General features: G+C 53.8%; 1 protein-coding gene across 3 annotated transcripts in view; it reads left to right on the top strand.

The window, feature by feature from the left end:
- PLEKHM2 (pleckstrin homology and RUN domain containing M2) overlaps positions 1-19,840 on the top strand; it is a 37,362-nt gene that overhangs the window by 10,581 nt on the left and 6,941 nt on the right. Inside the window, exons 2-8 of one of the 3 annotated variants that reach the window (XM_045774678.2) lie at positions 11,482-11,588; positions 11,980-12,089; positions 12,588-12,687; positions 13,217-13,304; positions 14,126-14,312; positions 15,653-15,712; positions 18,824-19,052. In XM_045774678.2, the coding sequence (XP_045630634.2) occupies positions 11,482-11,588; positions 11,980-12,089; positions 12,588-12,687; positions 13,217-13,304; positions 14,126-14,312; positions 15,653-15,712; positions 18,824-19,052 (881 nt within the window). Of the gene's footprint in view, positions 1-11,481; positions 11,589-11,979; positions 12,090-12,587; positions 12,688-12,763; positions 13,046-13,216; positions 13,305-14,125; positions 14,313-15,652; positions 15,713-18,823; positions 19,053-19,840 lie in introns of those variants that run through there. The other 2 variants (XM_087858494.1, XM_087858495.1) reach the window with 2 other exon arrangements.

Below are 19,840 nucleotides of genomic sequence, written 5' to 3'. Positions count from 1 at the left end.
GGATGTGCCTGACGTTGTCCCCAAACTGTAGCTCCCCTTCTGCAGAGCCCTGGAAATGGCCCAAGGCCCTCCTCAGTAAGACGTGCGGCTGAGCACTTCCCAGATGGCTACAGTAGGTACCCCTGACTGTTGCTTTACCCTCAGGGGGGATGGAAGCAGAAGGGGCCCCAGGAACAGCCACTTCCATGGTGCCTGAGCACACCAGGCCACGACGGCGCGGTAAGGACCACCGCACAAAGCCAGGACGGGCAGGGAGTGTCTTCACGTCCCCGGGGCCCCGATCTCCCTGCCAGCAAAGTAAGGATCAGGTCGTTTTTCTGCTCTTCGGCACATTCAGTAGTCAGACTTTCTTCTTTCTTTTTTTAATTTTAATTTTTTAATTTTAATTTTGATTTTTTAAAAAGATTTTATTTATTTGACAGAGAGAGAGAGCGCGCACAAGCGAGCGCAAGCAGGGGAAGTGGCAGGCAGAGGGGGAAGCAGGCTCCCCGCTGAGCCGGGCTCCATGCCAGGACCCTGGGATCATGACCTGATCCAAAGGCAGTTGCTTACCTGACTGAGCCCCCCAGGCGCCCCCTTTCTTTCTCTTTTTTTTTTTTAGTCAAACTTGCATTCACTGATAGCCTCCCTCTGACACCCCCACCATGGGGGAGACCCCAGGAAACTCTGCTTTGTAACCAGGTGATTTCTGGGGGTCCTTCTGCTCTTAGATTCTGAAACTCTTCCACCTGGTCGGTCCCAACCTTGTCTTAGATTCCAGTGGGGCTTCTCTGCAGAGATGCTGTTGGCCCGGGCCTTCTCTTCCTGGGATCGGACATTATTCTTCTTAAGAAGTTTTGCTAAGACTTAAAAGGCTCCAGCTGGCCTGCCTTGTGTGTGTGTTTACTTGTTTCTTTGGAGGGTCTGCATGATGAGCCCTGGCCTTCTCAAATCCAAGGGTCTGTGTCTGAAGCCAGTGCAGAATGTTCGTGCAAGATCTCAGCGGGGACCTGTTTGGGCAGCCTGCCTGAGGGGGTCTGGGTAGTTCTAACCACACCAGCTCTTCTCCAGTGGTCTCTGCTATGGATAAACTATCGTGGGGTCCCCCCTCCAGGGAAGTTCAGGCAACAAGGTTAAGGGACATCCCAGCCCCAAAGGTAGGTGATAAATGGTAGCACATGGCTTGACCTCTGCCTCTCCTCTGAGTTGCTGCCTTGGAAAGAAGAGCGAACGTCCGTGAGGCCCGCAGGGCCAGTTCGACCCTAAGGCCTCACACTGTAAATAGAATTCCAAAGGCCAGGCAGGCACACACACACACACACACACACACACACACACACACACACCCGCGCCCCGGTCTTCCACAAGGCCCGTCCCTCCCTCCGAGCGCACCTGCAGCAGCAGCAGGCGGAGAGGCAGCTTAGGGAGTCAATGGCCATGCGGGGTCCTGCAGCTCAGGGTGGCTCTGAGTTTGAGTGGAGCTCCTGCATCCAGGGCCAGCGTGGATTTCATTTCTAAGACAGGGGAGTTGAGGACAGGTGGCAGTCTACTCTTCGTTCCATGGGGTTTTCCTGCCTTTGGATTTCCACCTCCCGGACCTGGAATGCGAGGCTGTTCTGAACATTCTGTGGTCTAAATATACCTGGTCTCCATGGAGCCCATAGGGCGGCTGCTGTTGCCCGGGGAGCAGAGGAGAGCCAGTTCCTCCCGCTGATAGGTCTGCAGGCTCTGTGCGCTAAGCAGGGAGGGAGCCCAGCAGCGGTGAGGCAGCTCAGCGCCCCGGGCTGTGCCGCCCTGTGGACCCCCTTGCCAATTGTTGGCGCAGGCATTTAACACAGGGGTGGGGACCCTCCCCAGACCCTCCCGCTGCCCCGCCCAGGACAGCCTGTGAGCAGGTAGCAGTCAGAGTCCAGACCTCCCCTCTGCTGGGCCGCATCACGGCGCCCTTGGGGCCGACTGACCAGGGAGAGAGAAGGAAGGGTCCCTGCAACCGTCTTTATTTTCCTTTGGCCACATATCATCTTTCATAGCCACCTTGGAGTTGACCTATTAGGGACCAGTTCTGGAAGGATTTCTCAGTACCAACCACAGAACTAGAAATTGTCTCTTGGTTATGGGTCTATAAGGGAGAGGGAAGACAAAGAGGGCCGGCTGCAGCTCGGAGCAGAGAGTGGGACTGACCCTAATTAAAATGTCCCGAGTCAGGCATTTCTTGGCTTGCTGGAGTGTGCCACCCACATTTCCCGGCAACCACGGGGTCTGGCGCGGCCTCGTGACGGCCAGCCTTCCCAGGGTGCTTGGCCTGCCTGCCTGCCGTCCTCCTGGCTGGGAGAGGGTGGGTGTGGACTGAGCCCAGCACTCCCCTGCGCTGGTGCCTGAGTGCACCCCAAGAATCAGGAAAGGCGAGCAGCTTAGCCGACCCGGGGTGTGGTCTGGGAACGTGCCTGACTTAAAGTACTTTAGGGAGACCGTGGCTTAAAAAAAATCTACTTTATGAAATAAGTCAAGCAGAGAAAGACAATTATCATACGGTTTCACTCATCTATGGAACGTAAGAAGTAGGAAGATCAGTAGGAGAAGGAAGGGAAGAATGAAGGGGGGGTAAACAGAACGGGGAATGAACCATGAGAGACTGTGGACTCTGGGAAACAAACTGAGGTCTTCGGGGGGAGGGGGAATGGGATAGACCGGTGATGGGTAGTAAGGAGGGCACATATTGCATGGTGCCCTGGGTGTTATACGCAACTAATGAATCATGGAACTCTACATCAAAAACTAGGGATGTACTTACTGTATGGTGACTAACATGACATAATAAAAAATTATTATTAAAAAATTACTTTAAATCTTAATCCCTCTCTTCATTCTTAGCTGACCTTGCTTATTTTTGTTTTGTTTTTTTCTTTAATTTGAATTTTAGTTAATTTTCACTTTAGTTAACATACAGTGCAATATTGGTTTCAGGAGTGGAATCAGGATTCACGACTTAATACAACGCGCAGGGCTCGTCACGGCCAGTGGCCTCCTTAATGCCCTTCAACCGTCTAGCTCCTCCCCCACCCTCCTCCCTCCAGCCACCCTCAGTTTGTTCTCTATCGTTAGGACCTTGCTTATTTTGAAATGTCCTTCTGATGGGAACGGTTCATCCTGCCGCCTGGGAGCACACCTGCCCACCTGCGTCTGGGCTCCCATCCCTGCCACCCTCCCCTGGGGCAGTGGCTGCCATCCTGTCTTTCCTGTTCGAGGGCTCAACTCCTTCACTCCACTCCCATTTTCTTGCCGCTCTTGACAAAACTGGCCAAAGGAGTTTTCTGTATTAATGTCTCCTCTCCTTCCCTCCCTTCTCGTCCCCTTCCCCTTCTTCTTTCTTCCAAATAGTAGTAGGCAGTAAGACGTACTGAAGTCCCACGCACAGCTCTTTATATCAGGGACTGCTTTGTGTCAACTGTACCCGTCTGTTATTTTTGAAGCAGGCCCCAGACATCCATAAAATTTTCAGTAAACATTGCTCAAAGGTGAGGATTCTCTTCTCACATAACCTAATGCCACTATCACACCTTAAAATTTGTTTTAGTTTATTTATTTTAGAGAGAGTGTACACGTGCAAGCAGTGGAAGGAGCAGAGAGGGAAGGAGGAAGGGGGCAAGAATCCCAAGCACAATGCGCCCTGAGCGCAGGGCTCCATCTCACGACCCTGAGGTCAGGACCCTAGCCGAAACCAAGAGTCAGACGCTCAACCTACGGAGCCGCCAGGTGCCCCACTCACACTTCCTTTACCAGGGTTCCCAGCACCGTCCTTTTCATGGGACTATGACCCCGATGAAGGGATCATTCCTGGGGCACCTGGCTGGATCAGTTGGAGGAGGACGTGCTCTTGATCTCGGGGTTATGAGTTCGAGCCCCACATTGGGTGTGGAGATTACCTAAGAATTAAGAAAAAAAGGAAGGGATCATTCCCTCCCTTTGGAAACTTTCTTCACTTGGCTTTTGGAGCGCACACAGCCCAGATTTTCTACCCGCCTCTTTGGCTGTACCTTCTCAGTCTGAAGGAGTAATCCTCAGCCCAGGCTGGGCATTGGAATCACCTGGAGAGCGTTTTTTAAAATGCTGGTCCATGGGCTCCATGTCCAGCGTTTCTGCTTTAACTGATCTGGGAAGGCACCGGGGCCTGATTATTTTCCTCCCGTTCCCATGTGGTTCTGTTGTGCAGACGCGGTGAGGACCCCCGGTCTTGCATTGGCGTGCCCCGGCTCAGTACTCAGCAGGACTCAGGCGCCGTGCCTCCTGCTCCTGGGTGACCTCGGCCAGTTCCACAGCTTTAAATACCTCTCCCTGAGCTCCAGACCCATTTATACAACCGTCTCCATGACATCTCCACTTAGACGTCTGAGAAGTGTTTTGAACTTACTGTGTCCAGAGCAGAATTCCACCTGACCTGGAAATGGCAACCCATGCAGTTGCTCAGACCGAAAACCTTAGAATCACCTGGCACCTTCCTTGCTTTCATACCCCACATCTAATCCATAAATAAATCCCTGGGGCACCACCTTCACATGAGATCTTGAACCTGACCCTTTCCCACTTCCACTACTACAGCCAGCTCCAAGCCTCCAGCATCCATCCGCACCGGTGATAGCCTCCCAGCCAGTCTCCCTGCCTCTACCGTGGCTTCTCACAGTCTGTGTATACACGACACAGAAGCTAGAGCAGCCTCATAACGTATATATTGAACTGTGGTAAGTCCCTGTTCTCAACCTCCCAATAGCTTCCCATCAAACTGGTAATGAAGTATGAAGTCCTTCTTATGGCTTGCATGACACACACGATGTGGCCCTTGGCTGCCCTCTGACCTCATCTCATACCACTCACATCATCGCTTCCTGAGCTCCAGTCACACCTGTCTCCTTACTGCTGCCCCTGCCTCAGGACCTTTGCACCTACTGTCCCTCTAACGAGAATAACTCTTCCCCCAGATACCTCAACAGTCATTTCCCCAGCGAGATCTTCTCAGACCCCATATTTATAACAGATTCCCTGTACCCTGCGTCTCCTTTTTTTATAACATTTTTACTCCTGAACGTGATATTATGTATATGTACACAGTTATCTCCATCTGCCACCAGAACGTAAGTTTTACAAGGGCAAGAACTTCTGTATAAGATTAGTATCTGATATACACAGAGCAGGTACTCAGTAGATATTTGTTGAAATATATGAATCTGCAAGACTTGAGCCTCCCCTCTGGCCACTGCTGACCTGAGCTTTGGGCAAGAGACACCTCTCAACCCAACCTGGCACAGGTGTGTGCTCCATCTCTACTGAAGGCTCTAGACCAAAGGTCAACAAACTTTTTTCGTAAAGGGCCAGATAATATTTTAGGTTCCATGGGCCGTACATTCTCTCTTGCATCTACTCGGTGCTGCCATCGTAGCACAAAAGCAGCTGTAAGTGTGCCGGGCTGGCTCAGTTGGAAGACCATGTGACTCTTAATCTCTCAGGGACGCGAGTTCAAGCCCTACGTTGGGTGTGGAGATTACTTAAAAAAAAAAAAAAAGGTGGTTGTAGATAATACAGAAACACATGATGTGGCTGTGTTCCAATAAAACTTTATTTACAAAAATAGGAGGCAGACCCACTGGCTATAGTTTGCTGGCCCCTCGTCTGACATTTTTCACCTTTTCCCCAAATCTACATAGACAGAAAGGGAATAGCCAAAACTACTTGGGAATCTGGTCAGCAGGATGAGTTTCTTCCCAGAAGTGGGAAAAATCTCCTGGAGCAACTGCAGCTTGTGTTAGCCAGACAGTACACTTCCTCACCACCGGGAGGATGCCAGTGTGGAGCAAAAGGAGGGCGAGAGTCAGAGGCAAGCTTTCTTCTTAAAAAAAAGTTGCACTGGCATTTCTCCTTGGTCCATCTTCCAAGCAGAAGAGTTACCGCAGAAGGTGCTGAGCTCATTTCCACCCCATGGTGAAAAAAGTTTAGTTCTGTGGCTTGTAAAAGAGGGACCGTACTTCTGAGTCCTCGTGCAGCGCATTAGATCAGAGCGTAACATTTTATATACATTATTCATCCAGGGATCTTGAGCCCCGATGGAAAGACGTGGATTGAGAGTCTGGCTCTGCCACTTACTAGCTCTGTGACCTACTTTATGCAATCGCCGTGGTGATTAAATTAAACAGTGCTTGTAAAGTGTATCATCGTCACGTTGATAAAAACAGTGTAAATAGTAGCTGAACCCTTACAGCATCCCACAGGGAGGATACCGTGACCAAGCCCATTTCACAGATGCGAATGCTGAGTGTAGAGAGGTGAAATCACTTGCCAGCGTCACACGGTGAATGAGGAGCAGAGGCCACGTTCAAATCCAAGTTGTCTGACCCCAGAATCCGTACTCGTATCCACTGTGCGCTTCCTGGTGCCTGTAATAAGCACTCTGTAAGTGTGCTCAATACAGCTGGCGTTAGCCCCGCAGCAGGTGTCGCGGTAACTGAAGAGTCGTCCGCAATACAGGCTGGTAACTGTGCTTCCAGGCTCACGCATGTTCGTTACCCTCATTCCCTGCATTCTGTTGCCCCAGAGCCCTTGTTTATGTGATGGTTGCTTCCCTCCCATCCCCAGTCCTTTCGGAGCCTGCTGATCTTACTGGCGGTGAGTTGCTACTGGCCGTGGCCTCTCCACAGTGAAGGGAGAATACCTCTGCTGTTTACCTTTATGTCACGCTTTGCTGACCCAGCTTCCCAAGTACGAGCTCAAGCCGTGGACGCAAGTCCTAAAGTCCTTCCATCATTGGTTCATAGACATTCCCTTTCTTCTTCCTCCTCCCCTCAGGAGTCATGCGGGGCTGCAGCACTGATTCGAGAACACCTTGTCCCCTGAGATAATAGAAAATCTTTATCAGCCTGCTGTAAAAAGTTGTTTCAAGAGTAGGCTTTGGAACCCCCACTAGCGAACCAGTGAACAGAATGGTAGTTCTCGAGAGCAGAGTACTTTGTTCTGTCTCATTTGCACCTGTTGTTAGGGTTAGCCAAGTGCTGTGTTATTGGTTTGACTAAGAATATGGGTTCGGGGCGCCTGGGTGACTCAGTCGGTTAAGCATCAGACTCTTGATTTTGGCTTAGGTCATGATCTCGGGGTCGTGGGATCGAGCCCTGATTCAGGCTCTGCGCTCAGCGGGGAGTCTGCTTGGGATTCTCTCTCCCTCCTCTCCTCTCCCCATTCATGGTCTCTCTCACTCACTCTCTCTCAAATAAATAAATAAATAAATAAATAAATAAATAAATAAATCTTTGTGTTTTTTTTTTTAAGATTTTTATTTATTTATTTAAGAGACAGCAGGAGCCAGGCAGGGGACACCGGGAGAGGGAGAAGCAGGCTCCCCACTGAGCAGGGAGCCCAACGCGGTGCTCTATCCCAGGACCCCAGGATCATAACCTGAGCTGAAGGCAGACGCTTAACCAACTGAGCTACCCAGGCTCCCCTAAATAAAGAAATCTTTAAAAAAAAAATATATATATATATATATGGGTTCATTATTCTTAAGAAGCTTGGCTACTGTTTATTGAGTGCTTGCTGCCTACCAGGATGTATGGTAAGCCTCTTGCACGCTTTATATCATTCCCTCCCCCAAACTAGCACCATCCAATAGGACTCTCACGGGGAGGGCAGTGTTCTATATCTGCACTGTCCAGTGCAGTAGCCACTCACCACATGGGGCTACTGAACGTCTGAAGGGTGGCTGGTGCCACGGAAGAACTGAACTGTTATTTGTGTCTAATTTTAATCAGTTTAAATGTAACTAGCCCCATGAAGCTGGTGGCTGCTATACCGGACAGCTCAGCTCTCTCCCATTTTATAGATGAGAAAAAATGAAAGTTCAGATGGTTGAGCAGTTTGCCAAAGGTACTCCGCTCCACCGTGGCAGAGCTGCGCTTTGGACCCCTTCTTTCTGCCCACAGCAGAGTGGGCTCTCCACCACCATGTTGCACTCTCTTTCTGTTGTACTTTCTGCAGCAGCGGTTTCCTGGTTGGCAGACTGTTCCCTACATCATAATATACGTGCATTATGCAGCCCACCTTGCAGTCCCTGTGCGAGACCTACCTATAGAAAGCTGTGAAACATGCCAAACGATAGAAAAGAAGACCTGCATAAATGGGGAAAATTCCACGTCCCTGAATGGGAACACTTAGTGTTGCAAAGATACTGTTTCTCACCGCCAGATCATCTTTGGACTCAGTACAATTCTACTCCAAACTCGATTCTAAAAAGATTGTGCCAGAATAGTCAAAACAAGAATAGTTGGGGGATGGGGTGGATTTGTTCTGCCCCTATCAAAATGATGAATAAAGTGAAAATAAGTAAAAATCAGAGACTGTTCCAGGAGTGGGCAATGGGCTGGTTAAAATAATCTAGAAAGATGGCATATGAAATCACAAATCAGTATGGGATGGGGGCGCCTGGGTGGCTCAGTCGTTAAGCGTCTACCTTCGGCTCAGGGCGTTATCCCGGCGTTATGGGATGGAGCCCCATGTCAGGCTTCTCCACTAGGAGCCTGCTTCTTCCTCTCCCACTCCCCCTGCTTGTGCTCCCTCTCTTGCTGGCTGTCTCTATCTCTGTCGAATAAATAAATAAAATCTTTTAAAAAAAATCAGTATGGGACTGTTAATAAAGGTGGAAATGAGTTCTCCATCCAGAAAGTAATAAGGCTCAATCCTTACCTCATGCCACATATAAAGTAAAGGTCTAAACGCAAAAAAGGAAACCAAAAAACCTGAGAAGCCGTAGAGGGATAGAAGTACTTTTATAATATTAGACTGGGGAAAACGGGAAACCGTGAAGAGCAAGGTTGACAGCTTTCACTACCTAAAAGATAGAAGTTTCTCAATAGGATAAAAAACACCATAAGCAAAATTTAAAGGTCAGTTGACACAGGGCAAGAATAATAATTCAAAGCAGCGCACAGGATTAAATCCTCCACCAACAAAGAACTATGCCAGACCATCAGCAAGAAGGCGAGCAGACGGAAGATGGAGCAGGTTGAAGAGACAGTTCACAGGAAAAGAAATAGAAATGGTAGGAATGGCTAATATGAATGTTCAGCTGGGGGCGCCTGGGTGGCTCCGTCGGTTAAGCATCTGCCTTCGGCTCAGGTCATGATCCCAGGGTCCTGGGATCAAGACCCGCATTGGCCTCCCTGCTCAGCAGAGAATCTGCTTCTCCCTCTACCCCTCCCCCTGATCTCTATCTCTTTCTCTCTCTAATAAATAAAATATTTAAAAAAAAGAATGTTCAGCTGCACTAATGGTGAGAGAAATCCAATTTAGAACCATCAGGTACCAGGGTGCCTGGCTGGCTGTGTCGGAGGAGCACGCGACTCTTGGTCTCGGGGTTGTAAGTTCCCAGCCCCACGTTAAGCATAGAGAGTACTTAAAATAAAATCTTTAAAAAAACAACCAAAAAACCCCAAACAATTAGGTCCTGTTTTTTCACCAGTTGGACTGCCAAGAATTAGACTAATTATATCCAGGGTTCACCGGCACTGTGAGAGTGCAAATCGATCCAGCATTTTAAAAGGTCTGCAGGTCCGTTGTAAGCACTCACTGCGCAGAAATACCCACACAGGGATCCACAGACGTTCGCTGCAGGATAGTGTGGCATCAGAGAAGTGGAGACAGCAGCCATTAGCTAACAATGTCCTATTTTAGCATGCAGTGCGGCCCCGAAAAAATGCAGCCGCTCTGTATGTAATGGTACGGAAATAGCTGCTGCGTATGTTGCTAAGAAAAAGCACGTTTGGGAACCATGAGTATAGCATGACCCGGTTTCACTTTAAAAAAAATTTTTTTTTAAGTCTGCGTTTGCAGGAAGCGTGTTGGGAGGACACACACGAGCAGTTGACAGTGGGAAACGGGGCCAGGAGGTCTTTGTACTTTATACACACTTCATCTTGCTTGAGTTTTTATGGCGAGCAAATGTTGTGAAGGTCTCTTGACCCGAGAAAGGAGTCCGAGTCCCACTCTGGCTCCCCCGCACTGAGCTGACCCTCCAGTGAAGAACCAGCCTGCACTGGCTTTAGCCTCCTGCTCTGTGTAAACGAAACAAACACAATCGGAAAGCTTTTCCGTGTCTCTCCAGTGTTGTGGTAGGTGCGGCTCCTCTTATAATCAAGAAAATGAGTAAACGTCCGTTTTGCTTTCTTACGTAAGGGAGTTCACCAGATCTCGAGAGATCCTGCCAGCTCTATCATCTAAGACTGTCTGATCTCAGAAGAAGAAGAGGCCGGACTCCCGTGTGGTGGTTCTCAGTCCTGAAGCGAGCAGGACAACCTCCAGCCATCGCGGGGAGGGAGCTGGGCAGTTCGCATAGGCTCGTTGCTTTCTCCCGGGCCTGTTTTGCCCGCCTCTCCTCTCGGGAGGGCAACCCCGAGGGACTGGGGTCTATCCCCGGCCAGCAGGGCTGCTGGGCTTACCCTGGGCCACAGGGAAGAGAGGCTATTTTTGTTGTGGGCGCTGAATGGTTGGCCTCTGGCCAGGAGCGCGTGCTCGTTGGTATGGTTGAGTAGCTTGCTGCTGCCGTCTCTACCACTGCGGCCAGAAAACACTGGAGAACACGTTTGGCCCGTGCCAAGAGCTTAAACCTGAGATGAGTGTTCTTGTGTGTCCGTCCCCCGTCTGGCTGTTCGAAGGGCAACAGCAGACCGGAGTATGGCTAAAACGAAGTTGGAAAGACTTGTCTCCTAGGGCTTTACTTGGAAAGGGCCCCTGCTTTCTTAGCCTTAACGAATCAGAGAGAGCCGCCCTCACCTTCTTCAGCCTTTGCTCAGTGCTGTGGTTCATCTCGCCTGCTGCCCCCTTCCTTTTATCCGTCCAGCCTGGAAATAAGCGTCCTTCTTGGTGTAGGGCTGGACATGAGCCTGGCGTGGACCCTGACCCATACCCAACCTTGTCCGTTACCCCCGGGCAAATCCAGGGTCCCACATCAGTCTCTGGGGCCAGCGCCCCAGTCCCTCAGCCCTTAGTTTGTGCAGAGGGGCCGCTCCGAGTAGGGCGTGCTGGACAACGCCGGAGTGGGGGGCGTTTATACAGATAATGCCTCATGTAGTGCCCCTGGGGGGGCTAGCACCACAGCCCTGGCTCGAAGCCCAGTACCACCTGAGACCTACACACGGACGGTGGGTCCCTCCCAGCATCAAGATGTCATTGTGCAGAGCACGGGCTGGGTGCTCTCGGGGCCTGGGCTCTGAGCATGCAGCTTTGCCCTCTGGAGCGTTCAGGGTAAGCCGCTGGTGGTCACCATGGATAGATCATTTGACTGGTCTTTCTTTTATTTATTTATTTTTTTATTTTTAATAATCTCTACATCCAGCGTGGGGCTCGAGATCAAGCGTCGCGCGCTGCACGGATGGAGCCAGCCAGGCGCCCCTTGACTGGTTGTCTCAGCTCTCTGCTCTCGCCCTCCTCTTTATCTGTTTCTCATTTCAGGCGCATTTCTTTTCCTTTCAGTTGCAGAGCTACTTTGCTGCGTGTGAAGACGAGACCCCCGCCATCCGGAACCATGACAAGGTCCTGCAACGTCTGTGTGAGCACCTGGACCACGCCCTGCTGTACGGGTAAGCCGAGGTGGTCCCTGGAGAAGACCCTAGGCTGCCATCCGGCATGGCCCGGGCCGCGAGGAGCCTGCTGAGAGCAGTCCCTCCCCTTGTCTGCCTGTTCTTTCTGCTTTCTCTTGGCAGAGAGAGATTTGCCTCCCTCGGGTAGACCGCAGGCTGTCCGCAGCCGTCCCCGTGAATCGCCTCTGAGCAGGCGTGAACGGCTGGGGAAAGCATCAGTGGGCAGTGAGCCGCTGGTGTGAAGGTGCAGTGGTTGCCTGTGGGCCCCGCAGGGAGCCCATCGCCTTCTGCCCGGAGCTCATTACCAACATGCAGACCGCTGGGCCGGCTGACTGCAGCTTCCCAGGGTGGCCCCGTTGAGGTCACGGCAGCTCCTGTCCTATTTTCTCAGACTGCAAGACCTCTCATCTGGCTACTGGGTGCTGGTGGTGCATTTCACCCGGAGAGAGGCCATCAAACAGATCGAGGTGCTGCAGCATGTGGCCACCAACCTGGGGCGCAGTGAGTAGCACCAGGACGATGCTGTGGGGAGCCCGGGGCCCGGTGCGGCCTCAGGGTCAGCCCCGGGCGGCTGATCCCCTTGTGCTGTCCCCCGGCAGAGGGGCGTTCAGGTGCTGGTGCCCTGCGCCTGAGTTAGCTGGAGCATCGAGGGCGGTGGGCAGGAGAGTGAGGTGCCGAGGAGAGCCCGACTCCTCTCGAATCCCAGCCCGAGCCCCGAATGGGGAGCCCGGCTTCTCTCCCTGAGCTAGGATCCGTGTTAGCCGGCAGGATCGGTGCCCATCTGGAGTTTGGTCCGAGTTCCCTGGCCTGCCAGCAGCTAGGGTCTGAGCAGAAGACCACAGATTTCAGGGGTTCCAGCCCTGCCCACAAGAGAGGAGGCTATCAGGGCGCCTATCAGTGCCCTCAGCTACTCTTGCTGTCCTTCCTGCCCTCACTTGGCCCAAAGAGCCAGCACCCTGACAGACCTTCCTTCCGGTTACTCCTGCCCTCCGTTTGCAGGCAGGGCCTGGCTGTACCTGGCGCTCAACGAGAACTCCCTGGAGAGCTACCTGCGGCTGTTCCAGGAGAACCTGGGTCTGCTGCATAAATACTACGTCAAGTGAGTGTCCGGAACAGTCTGTCTCACGCAGCCCCGGAGCTCCCCTTGAACCTCGTCCCAGAGACTCTTGTCACATGCAGACACCACGGTGTGCCATGTCAGAGGCCTAGCCCGGCCTGGCATGCTGAGGACACGTCAGTGATGGCTGAAGAGGCCTCAGCGCCTTGCCTCTGATGGCCCTGCCAGGAAGATGGGCACTCCCACTGCTCCGCCTCTGCCCGATCCTCTCCCCAGGCCTCAGACCTTACGCTCGGACCCCTTGGCTGGGCTCCTGCAGGAGCAAAGTATTTGTGGCAGCTGCTAAGAGCTAGAGGAGCCTTATGCTGCAGGCCCCGTGTCTGAAGACAGTGGCCGGAAGGTGCTTTGCGGCTCCCAAGCCAGGAGAATGGTGCCAAGGGGTGGGTGAAGGCGGCCCAAGCTGGGTGCCCTCCAGGCAGTGGGGATGTCACATGTCAAACGTCAACACAGCCAGCTTGCCAGTGAGGTCGGGGCCAAGCTGGTAACCACCGTCCCTCCTCGTGTCTCGCAGGAATGCCCTGGTCTGCAGCCACGATCACCTGACTCTCTTCCTGACCTTGGTGTCTGGGCTGGAGTTCATTCGATTCGACCTGGATCTGGTGAGACACCCTGGCTCTCGCCGCCTCTGGGGGCAGCAGGGTGGGCGGGCCGGACATGCGGTCTTACTCTTCTGGTGCCTCTCAGGGAGCCCGTTGGGGTTCTGAACAAACAACACCTTGTTTGTTCAGGGTCAGAACAGTGGAACTGGGTGGAAGGGGGCGAGCCTCTCTTGGCTTATCTAAGCCAGAATGCCTAGTTCAGGTGACTCCTTCCTTGCCCCTCTGTCCAAACTGGGAGAAAAGCCATGTTGCCTGGAGTATTTAGTGCTAATGTACCCTCCTGTGTGTTTAGGATGTGAGTGTTTGAGAAAGACAAGGCACAGGCATCCCTGTGCCTCTTGGGATCCTAGAAGCATCCTCAGCTCCTTGCTCCCTGGCCTCCCTCACTGTCATGCACTAGAGAAACAGGACGCGGACCAGGAAGGGCTGAGGAGGGTCCAGAGCATCTCTTGGACTTGGGCTCATCAGCATGCAGCTGCCCCGTCCTAATCCAGTCACCTTCCCAGGTCCCTACGCCAGCGGCACAGACCGTCTACTGAAAAGTAGTTGGAACTGGAGAAAATGAGCGACTCTTATGGTCGAAGAGGTCAAGGAGGGGTTGGCAGGCAGAGCTGGGATCTGTCGTCTCTGTCTGCCTCCAGTCCAGAGCTTTAAGAGTCACAGCCATTCACATGACTCCTTTTAGCGGCTTATTTCTGAATTCCGGGCCTTTAGCTGATTCCCCAGAGGAGAGCCAGCCAGGAGGACTGACGGAGGCAGGTCTGCGCCGGGCCGCCCAAGGCCTCCCACAGCCGAGCCCCTTCTTTGTGCTCTTATCTCAGGACGCCCCGTACTTAGACTTGGCCCCCTACATGCCCGACTACTACAAACCGCAGTACCTGCTGGACTTTGAAGACCGCCTCCCCAGCTCCGTGCAAGGCTCGGACAGCCTGTCCCTCAACTCCTTCAACTCCGTCACCTCCACCAACCTGGAGTGGGATGACAGCGCCATTGCCCCATCCAGTGAGGGTAAGTGCCCCTGGTGGCAGGGAGCCACGCCCCTGCAGTGGCACCGTGGTGAGGCCGCTCCCGCCTGGCTGGGTGACGTCTCTCTGGGCTCGTTGTGGTCTGATGGGGGAGATTGGCAGTTCAACAGGGCTGACCATTTCCCAAGTCTTCATTCATTTCCTCAGCATCTCCGTGGTGGGTAAAACACTGATTCTGGGGACAAAAAGCCAACATGAGATCATACCTTTTCCAGAAGGCTAGAGCCCTATGCCTGGGGTGGGGGTGGGCGGGACGGTTTTCTAAGTGAGGAGGGATTGGCTGCGTGACCTGGAAACTCTTGCTGCCACTGCAAGGGGTGAGTGCTGCCTGCTCGGGGAGGTCGTCCTACTCTGATTCTAGGCAGAAAGAGGCTGAGCAGTCCCTGGAAGGAGGAGAGAGAGCCAGATGGGTCCGAAGGGGAGGGGAGACTTGCCCCCGTTTCTCACAAGCCCATCCGGCTTCTGAGTCCCTCCTGCGCTTGCTGGCGTGTTAGTGCTGATTGCACCCGCTGCTTCCAAGACGGAAATAGGTGGTCATCGTGTCTGTAGGGCATCTTGTCATCTGGATCCGACAACTGAGTGGAACAGCCTGGTTTCTTTCGAACCTTAGGCTTCTGTGTTCATTTATAAAACTGGCGTTTCTCCACCTTCATTCATCCCATGTGGGAAAGGAGAGCTCTTCATTTACTGTACCCCGCCTCACCTCCAGGGAAGGGGACCCCAAGCACAAGTTCAGCCCCCGGGGCTCCCTGGAAGTGCATTAGCATTGAGACCTTTGCCTTCCTCGTTCTTCGCGTCTGCTTGTGCCGTGGGCCAAGGGCCCATGAGGGCAGTTACTTTCAGCCTTGTTAGCAAGACTTGCATTGCTCCTTGTCCAAGCGGAAGGCGGTGGCTCAGTCTCCTAGGATTGGGCTCGCGGGCTGCCTCCGAGAAGTCCGGGGCTGGGCCCTGAAGGGGCAGCCAGGCCGCCGGCAGGCGGAGGTGCCCCCTTGAGCCACCTCACCTCCGATGCTGGGTTCAGAGGCAAGGAAGGCAAGGGATGGAAGAGGTTAGGTACAGGGGAGCCCACATTCTTCTCAGCCAGAACCAGGCCCTGGGGTTGGAAAGGATTGCCCCTGAGGGTCTTTCCAGCTGATCAGAGGGTCCTGGGCCAGCGCCTGAGCTGAGAAGCATCGTAAGTTCCCTGAGGCTATTAGAGAAAATGCAGAAAGTTTAACTTTTTCCTCTCTTGTTTTCTCCCCGTGTCTCCCACCCCATGCCCCCACCCTCCCTGTCCTTCCACTCCCTGTTTCTAATCTTCAGTTTTGTCCCTCATTTTTATAGATTATGATTTTGGAGATGTGTTTCCAGCAGTGCCGTCTGTACCCAGCACAGACTGGGAAGGTGGGACAGAGTCTGCTGTTACCCTCTTTTCCTGTTTTGCTATGTTTCCATGCCAAGCTTGCTGCATGATTCGAAATCAGCTCATTATTTATAATAATGTCAATGATCATAATAAAGCCAAGCTGGTCTTCTAAGAGATGGAATTCTGCAGGAGGAGAACTCGACCTGCAGCTCAAGGCAAACCCCTTCTAGTGCAGGACTCCTGCCTTTACGCAGTGGCCTCGCGGAGTCACCAAGTGACCGCATTTCAGGGACACGTGGTTCCCCCTCCGTGATTCCGATGCCAGTGAAAGCACCAGATGTGCGTAGGGACCTGCCAGCTCGTGGGGTGTTAGTGGCCTGACCCGGCTAGCGGAGACTTGTTCTGGAAAGCATGGGTTGAATCTGTGGATCGTAAGCTCCTTTAGGTCAGATGTGCCCTTGTGTCAGAAGCATCAAGAAGTGAAGGTGGAGGGCTCGATTCCTCCAGTCCAGTCTTGGTGGCTTCCTCTCCGGTGGAAAGAGCCTGAGGGCCGGATGGGCAAAATTGCCCAGGCAGAGCCGAAACTTCCTACAGGGAGAGTCTCTGTGAGGTTTTAAGGCCGATTGAAATAAAATCTGGCCGCTCTCCCACCTGTCCACTAGGTGGCAGCCGTGTGCGGGCCGTCTCCGGCCCATGACTCCACTTCTGGGCTTCTGGAAACCCATGGGGCTCTTCCCGTTCCCAGGATTACTCAAAACCCAGGGCATGTTTCTGAGAGGGTTAATGCTTCCTCCTTAGATCTGGGGCTGTAACCCCTCAGCCCCTTATTAAAGAGCCTCCTGCCCTGTGGGCCGCTTCTGCCCAGGGCTGGGCCAGGCAGGGGCGGGGGCCAGCCCTGGAGGGAGAAGGTGCTGACTCTAACCCTGGCAGGAGGCATAGGTGCCCTTTCCACTGCTCCAGAGCTGGCCTCTTTGTTATTAGCGCCGTGATCTCTGAGTAATGGATGACAGGTGATCTTCTCCCAAGTACTGTATGAGATAGCTTAGTTTGAGGGAAATAAGATAGGGCATTGGGGAAGGTTAATTATGTCATCTGGCCAAGAAAGTAGCACTCAAGAGTGCCACAGATTAGTTAAGATGAGCTCGAAATCCAGAATTCCATCGTAACCTCGTTGATCCTCTCAACCTCTCTTCTTACAATGCACATGCTGGGCATTGATTTCTTCCCCGCCCATTCTAACCACTAACCCCCTCCTGACCCAGCTCCTCGCTGCCCTTTGCAGTCACTTGACAAGCAGGGCCCGACCTTTCCTCTGCAGCCCTTCAGAGCTCCTGGTGGCCCGGGAACTAATGACCCGGGTCGCACTGCTTGCTCAGGCTGGGCCGGGCAGCGCTCCCGGGTGTGGTGAGCTTTGTCCCATCGTGATCTCCTGCTTTCCTCAGTTCCCAAGCCTGCTCTGGCCGCTCACCTGGGGAGGCTTTGTCTTCTCCATCCACCCGGAGGGAAGCAGGATTTGGGGGCAGCTCCAAACTCGGGGCCCTGGGGTGGGGGTTGGGGTGGCCTTCCATGGTCCTTGGCTCATCACGGAGCACGTCCCGTGGCCTGCTCACTCCCTTCTCAGCACTCCTCCCACAAGCAACTGCAGATCTCTAGGGGCTGGAACGAGAGTGGTTGGCCTCACAGGACCCTTCTTTGAGACGGAAGGGCAAGGTTTTCTGCCTCTGAGAACTAAGGCTCTGGGGACCCAGGACATCTGAAGGAAGTCTCGAATGCTGCTGGTGTTTTCCTGGCAGGGCGGGCAGTTGCCTTTGGCCCCTACCTTTGTCCTTATATTAAAAGACACTGTACTTTAAAAAAAAAAACAAAAACGGATGGTGTGTGGCATCGGCAGACAGCTGCCCGGTGGTTTCCAAGATCACTAGGAAGCGAAGCAGGTTGGGCCCTTCCAGATGAGGCTGAGGGCAGGAAACATGTTTGCCATGTCTCCTCTGTCACATAATGGCCCACAAGATGTGTGTAAGCTGGCAAATGGGGCGTGAACATCCCGCGTCCCGTGCCATTAACTCTCACCCGACCTCTTCCGACAGCTGGGCCTCAGCTCCCTGCTGGGCCAGCTCCCATCTGCCAGCAGATAAGTGCCCTGTGTGCTTCTCATGCTCCTGTTCCAGTAACCTGGGCTGGATGGTTGGGGGCAGGGGGAGCAGTGAAACCAGCCCCTCTCTGGAGAGGCAGCACCCCCCCACCCGACCCTGCCTTCTCCCCAGGGTGGAGCCAAGGGTGAGGGGCACCCAGAAATGACCGGTAGGCCGGCGAAGGCTTGCGTGAAATGGAGTTCCCAACTCTCGCCTTAAAGGGGTGCCTGGTCCTGCCCCCCCCCCCACCCCGGCTCCGGGAGTGTGCTGATGTCAGGGAGAGAAGCAGCCGCCGAAGGGCCTGTGAGGCCGCTTTTGGGGGGCGGCCACTTGGCACACCTTTCTTCTCCCCTTTGCACCTTGTTGCCCTGGTCTGTCATTCTCCCTACTGTGCTCTGGGCCCTTGTTCTGCCTTTTCCCCCCATGCTCCTCACCCTCTGGACTCCCTATCCAGTCTCTCAGCCCCTGCCCCCATTCTGCACCCTTCAGTTTCCCTGATCCCCGTTGTCTCTCTCTAGTCTCTCTTCCTTTGTTGCTTTTTATCTGCCTCTGGCACAGGGTGGAGGGGGGACCCTTCAGAGGACTTTGGGTATCTCAGCCCTGCCGGTGGCGTGTGGCGCTGCAAGTAAACGCCCCCCCCCCCCATAGCTCCCTCGAATGGAAGGCTCTAAGGTTAACCTGAGAGGTCTCCGGTCCATTTCCTCTCGAGGCATCAAGGTCACCGTCCCTGAGGGGCTTCAGCCTGAAGGCTGCTTAACCTTGGGGCTCTTAACTTGAACTTGGCCAAATTGCTATGAGCTCTTGGGGGTTCCCAGTGGAGTGGTGATGGTGTCCCTCCAAGTCACTTGTAAAGCACAAATCCCCTCTCCTGTTGGTCTGGGCTTCTGCTCTTAAAACAGGGCCACCCTGATCAGATTTCCCCAGGAGGTACTCACCTGCCTCCCTCATGAGTTAAGGCATGCTTTGGGGGCCCCAGACGGTGTCTGATGGGCTGTCTCCTGTTTCCTGTTCTCCCAGATGGAGACCTCACAGACACCGTCAGCGGCCCCCGCTCCACCGCTTCGGACCCGACCAGTAGCAAAGCTTCCACCAAGAGTCCTACCCAACGCCACAACCCCTTCAGTGAGGACGCGGCCGAGACCGTGTCCTCCTCCGACACCACCCCGGTGCACACCACCTCCCAGGAGAAGGGCGAATCCCACGCTCTCGACCTGCCGGACCCCTGCCCGGAGCTCGAAGTCATCAGGTCAGTGGGGAGGGGCCCGCAGAGAAGGTGGGGGAGCATCCGGGGGTCCATCCCGTCCTCTCTGAGCATCCCGTTTTAGTCCTCGCACATGGGGACCATACCCCCCCCCGATGGGGGGACCAGGAACTTCCTGGAGACTAAGGGGTTCTCCAGTGGTTCTTTGAGCAAGAAGAAACAGGCGGCCCAAGCCCAGAAGGCGGTGTGGCACTGATGACCACCGTGGCTGGTGGCGGGGGCCACGCCCGGGCTGCTGGGGTATTTGTCAGGTTTATTCAGAACCAGAAAGCCCCTTCTGGCTGGAATTCTTCCAGTTCTTGACTGTCACTGTACAGTTTCTGAGATGTGTACTCGTTCAGCATGGCTCCTCGGAAGAAGAGTGTCTCTGTCGTGTGGGCAGGGGCCTTACAGAAGGGGAGGGAGGACAGGTGGGGGAGCTCTTGGTGCAGAGACTCCTGGATTCCCTGCCCTGCCCCGGCTCCTGCCCCTGAGGGTCTCAGCGCTAGAGGGGAAGGAAGATATGTATGTCAAATCCTCCGAGGCTTGCTGGCCTGAGGCAGGGGTCAGGGGTCCCGCCCTGCAGGCTGGTTCAAGGCCTCAGCCTCTTAAATGGCTCAGACCTGGGGTCGCCTTGCCAGGCCCATCCCAGCCAACTTGCCACGAAGAAAGCTTGAGCCCAGAAGACTTTGAGTGCACTTCTGGTTACCTGATGGGGAGTGAGGTCAGCTCAGGGGCCGCTGGCCACATCCCAAGGAGATGGCTCCGTTAGAGACGCCATCGCCCTGTGTGTG

This window comes from Ursus americanus, chromosome 33, assembly GCF_024610735.1.
Source record: "Ursus americanus isolate L20-20 chromosome 33, mUrsAme1.1.p, whole genome shotgun sequence".
Lineage (NCBI taxonomy): Eukaryota > Metazoa > Chordata > Mammalia > Carnivora > Ursidae > Ursus > Ursus americanus.
Note: the sequence above shows the minus strand (reverse complement) of the source record. Positions and strands in the feature narration are given on the sequence as shown.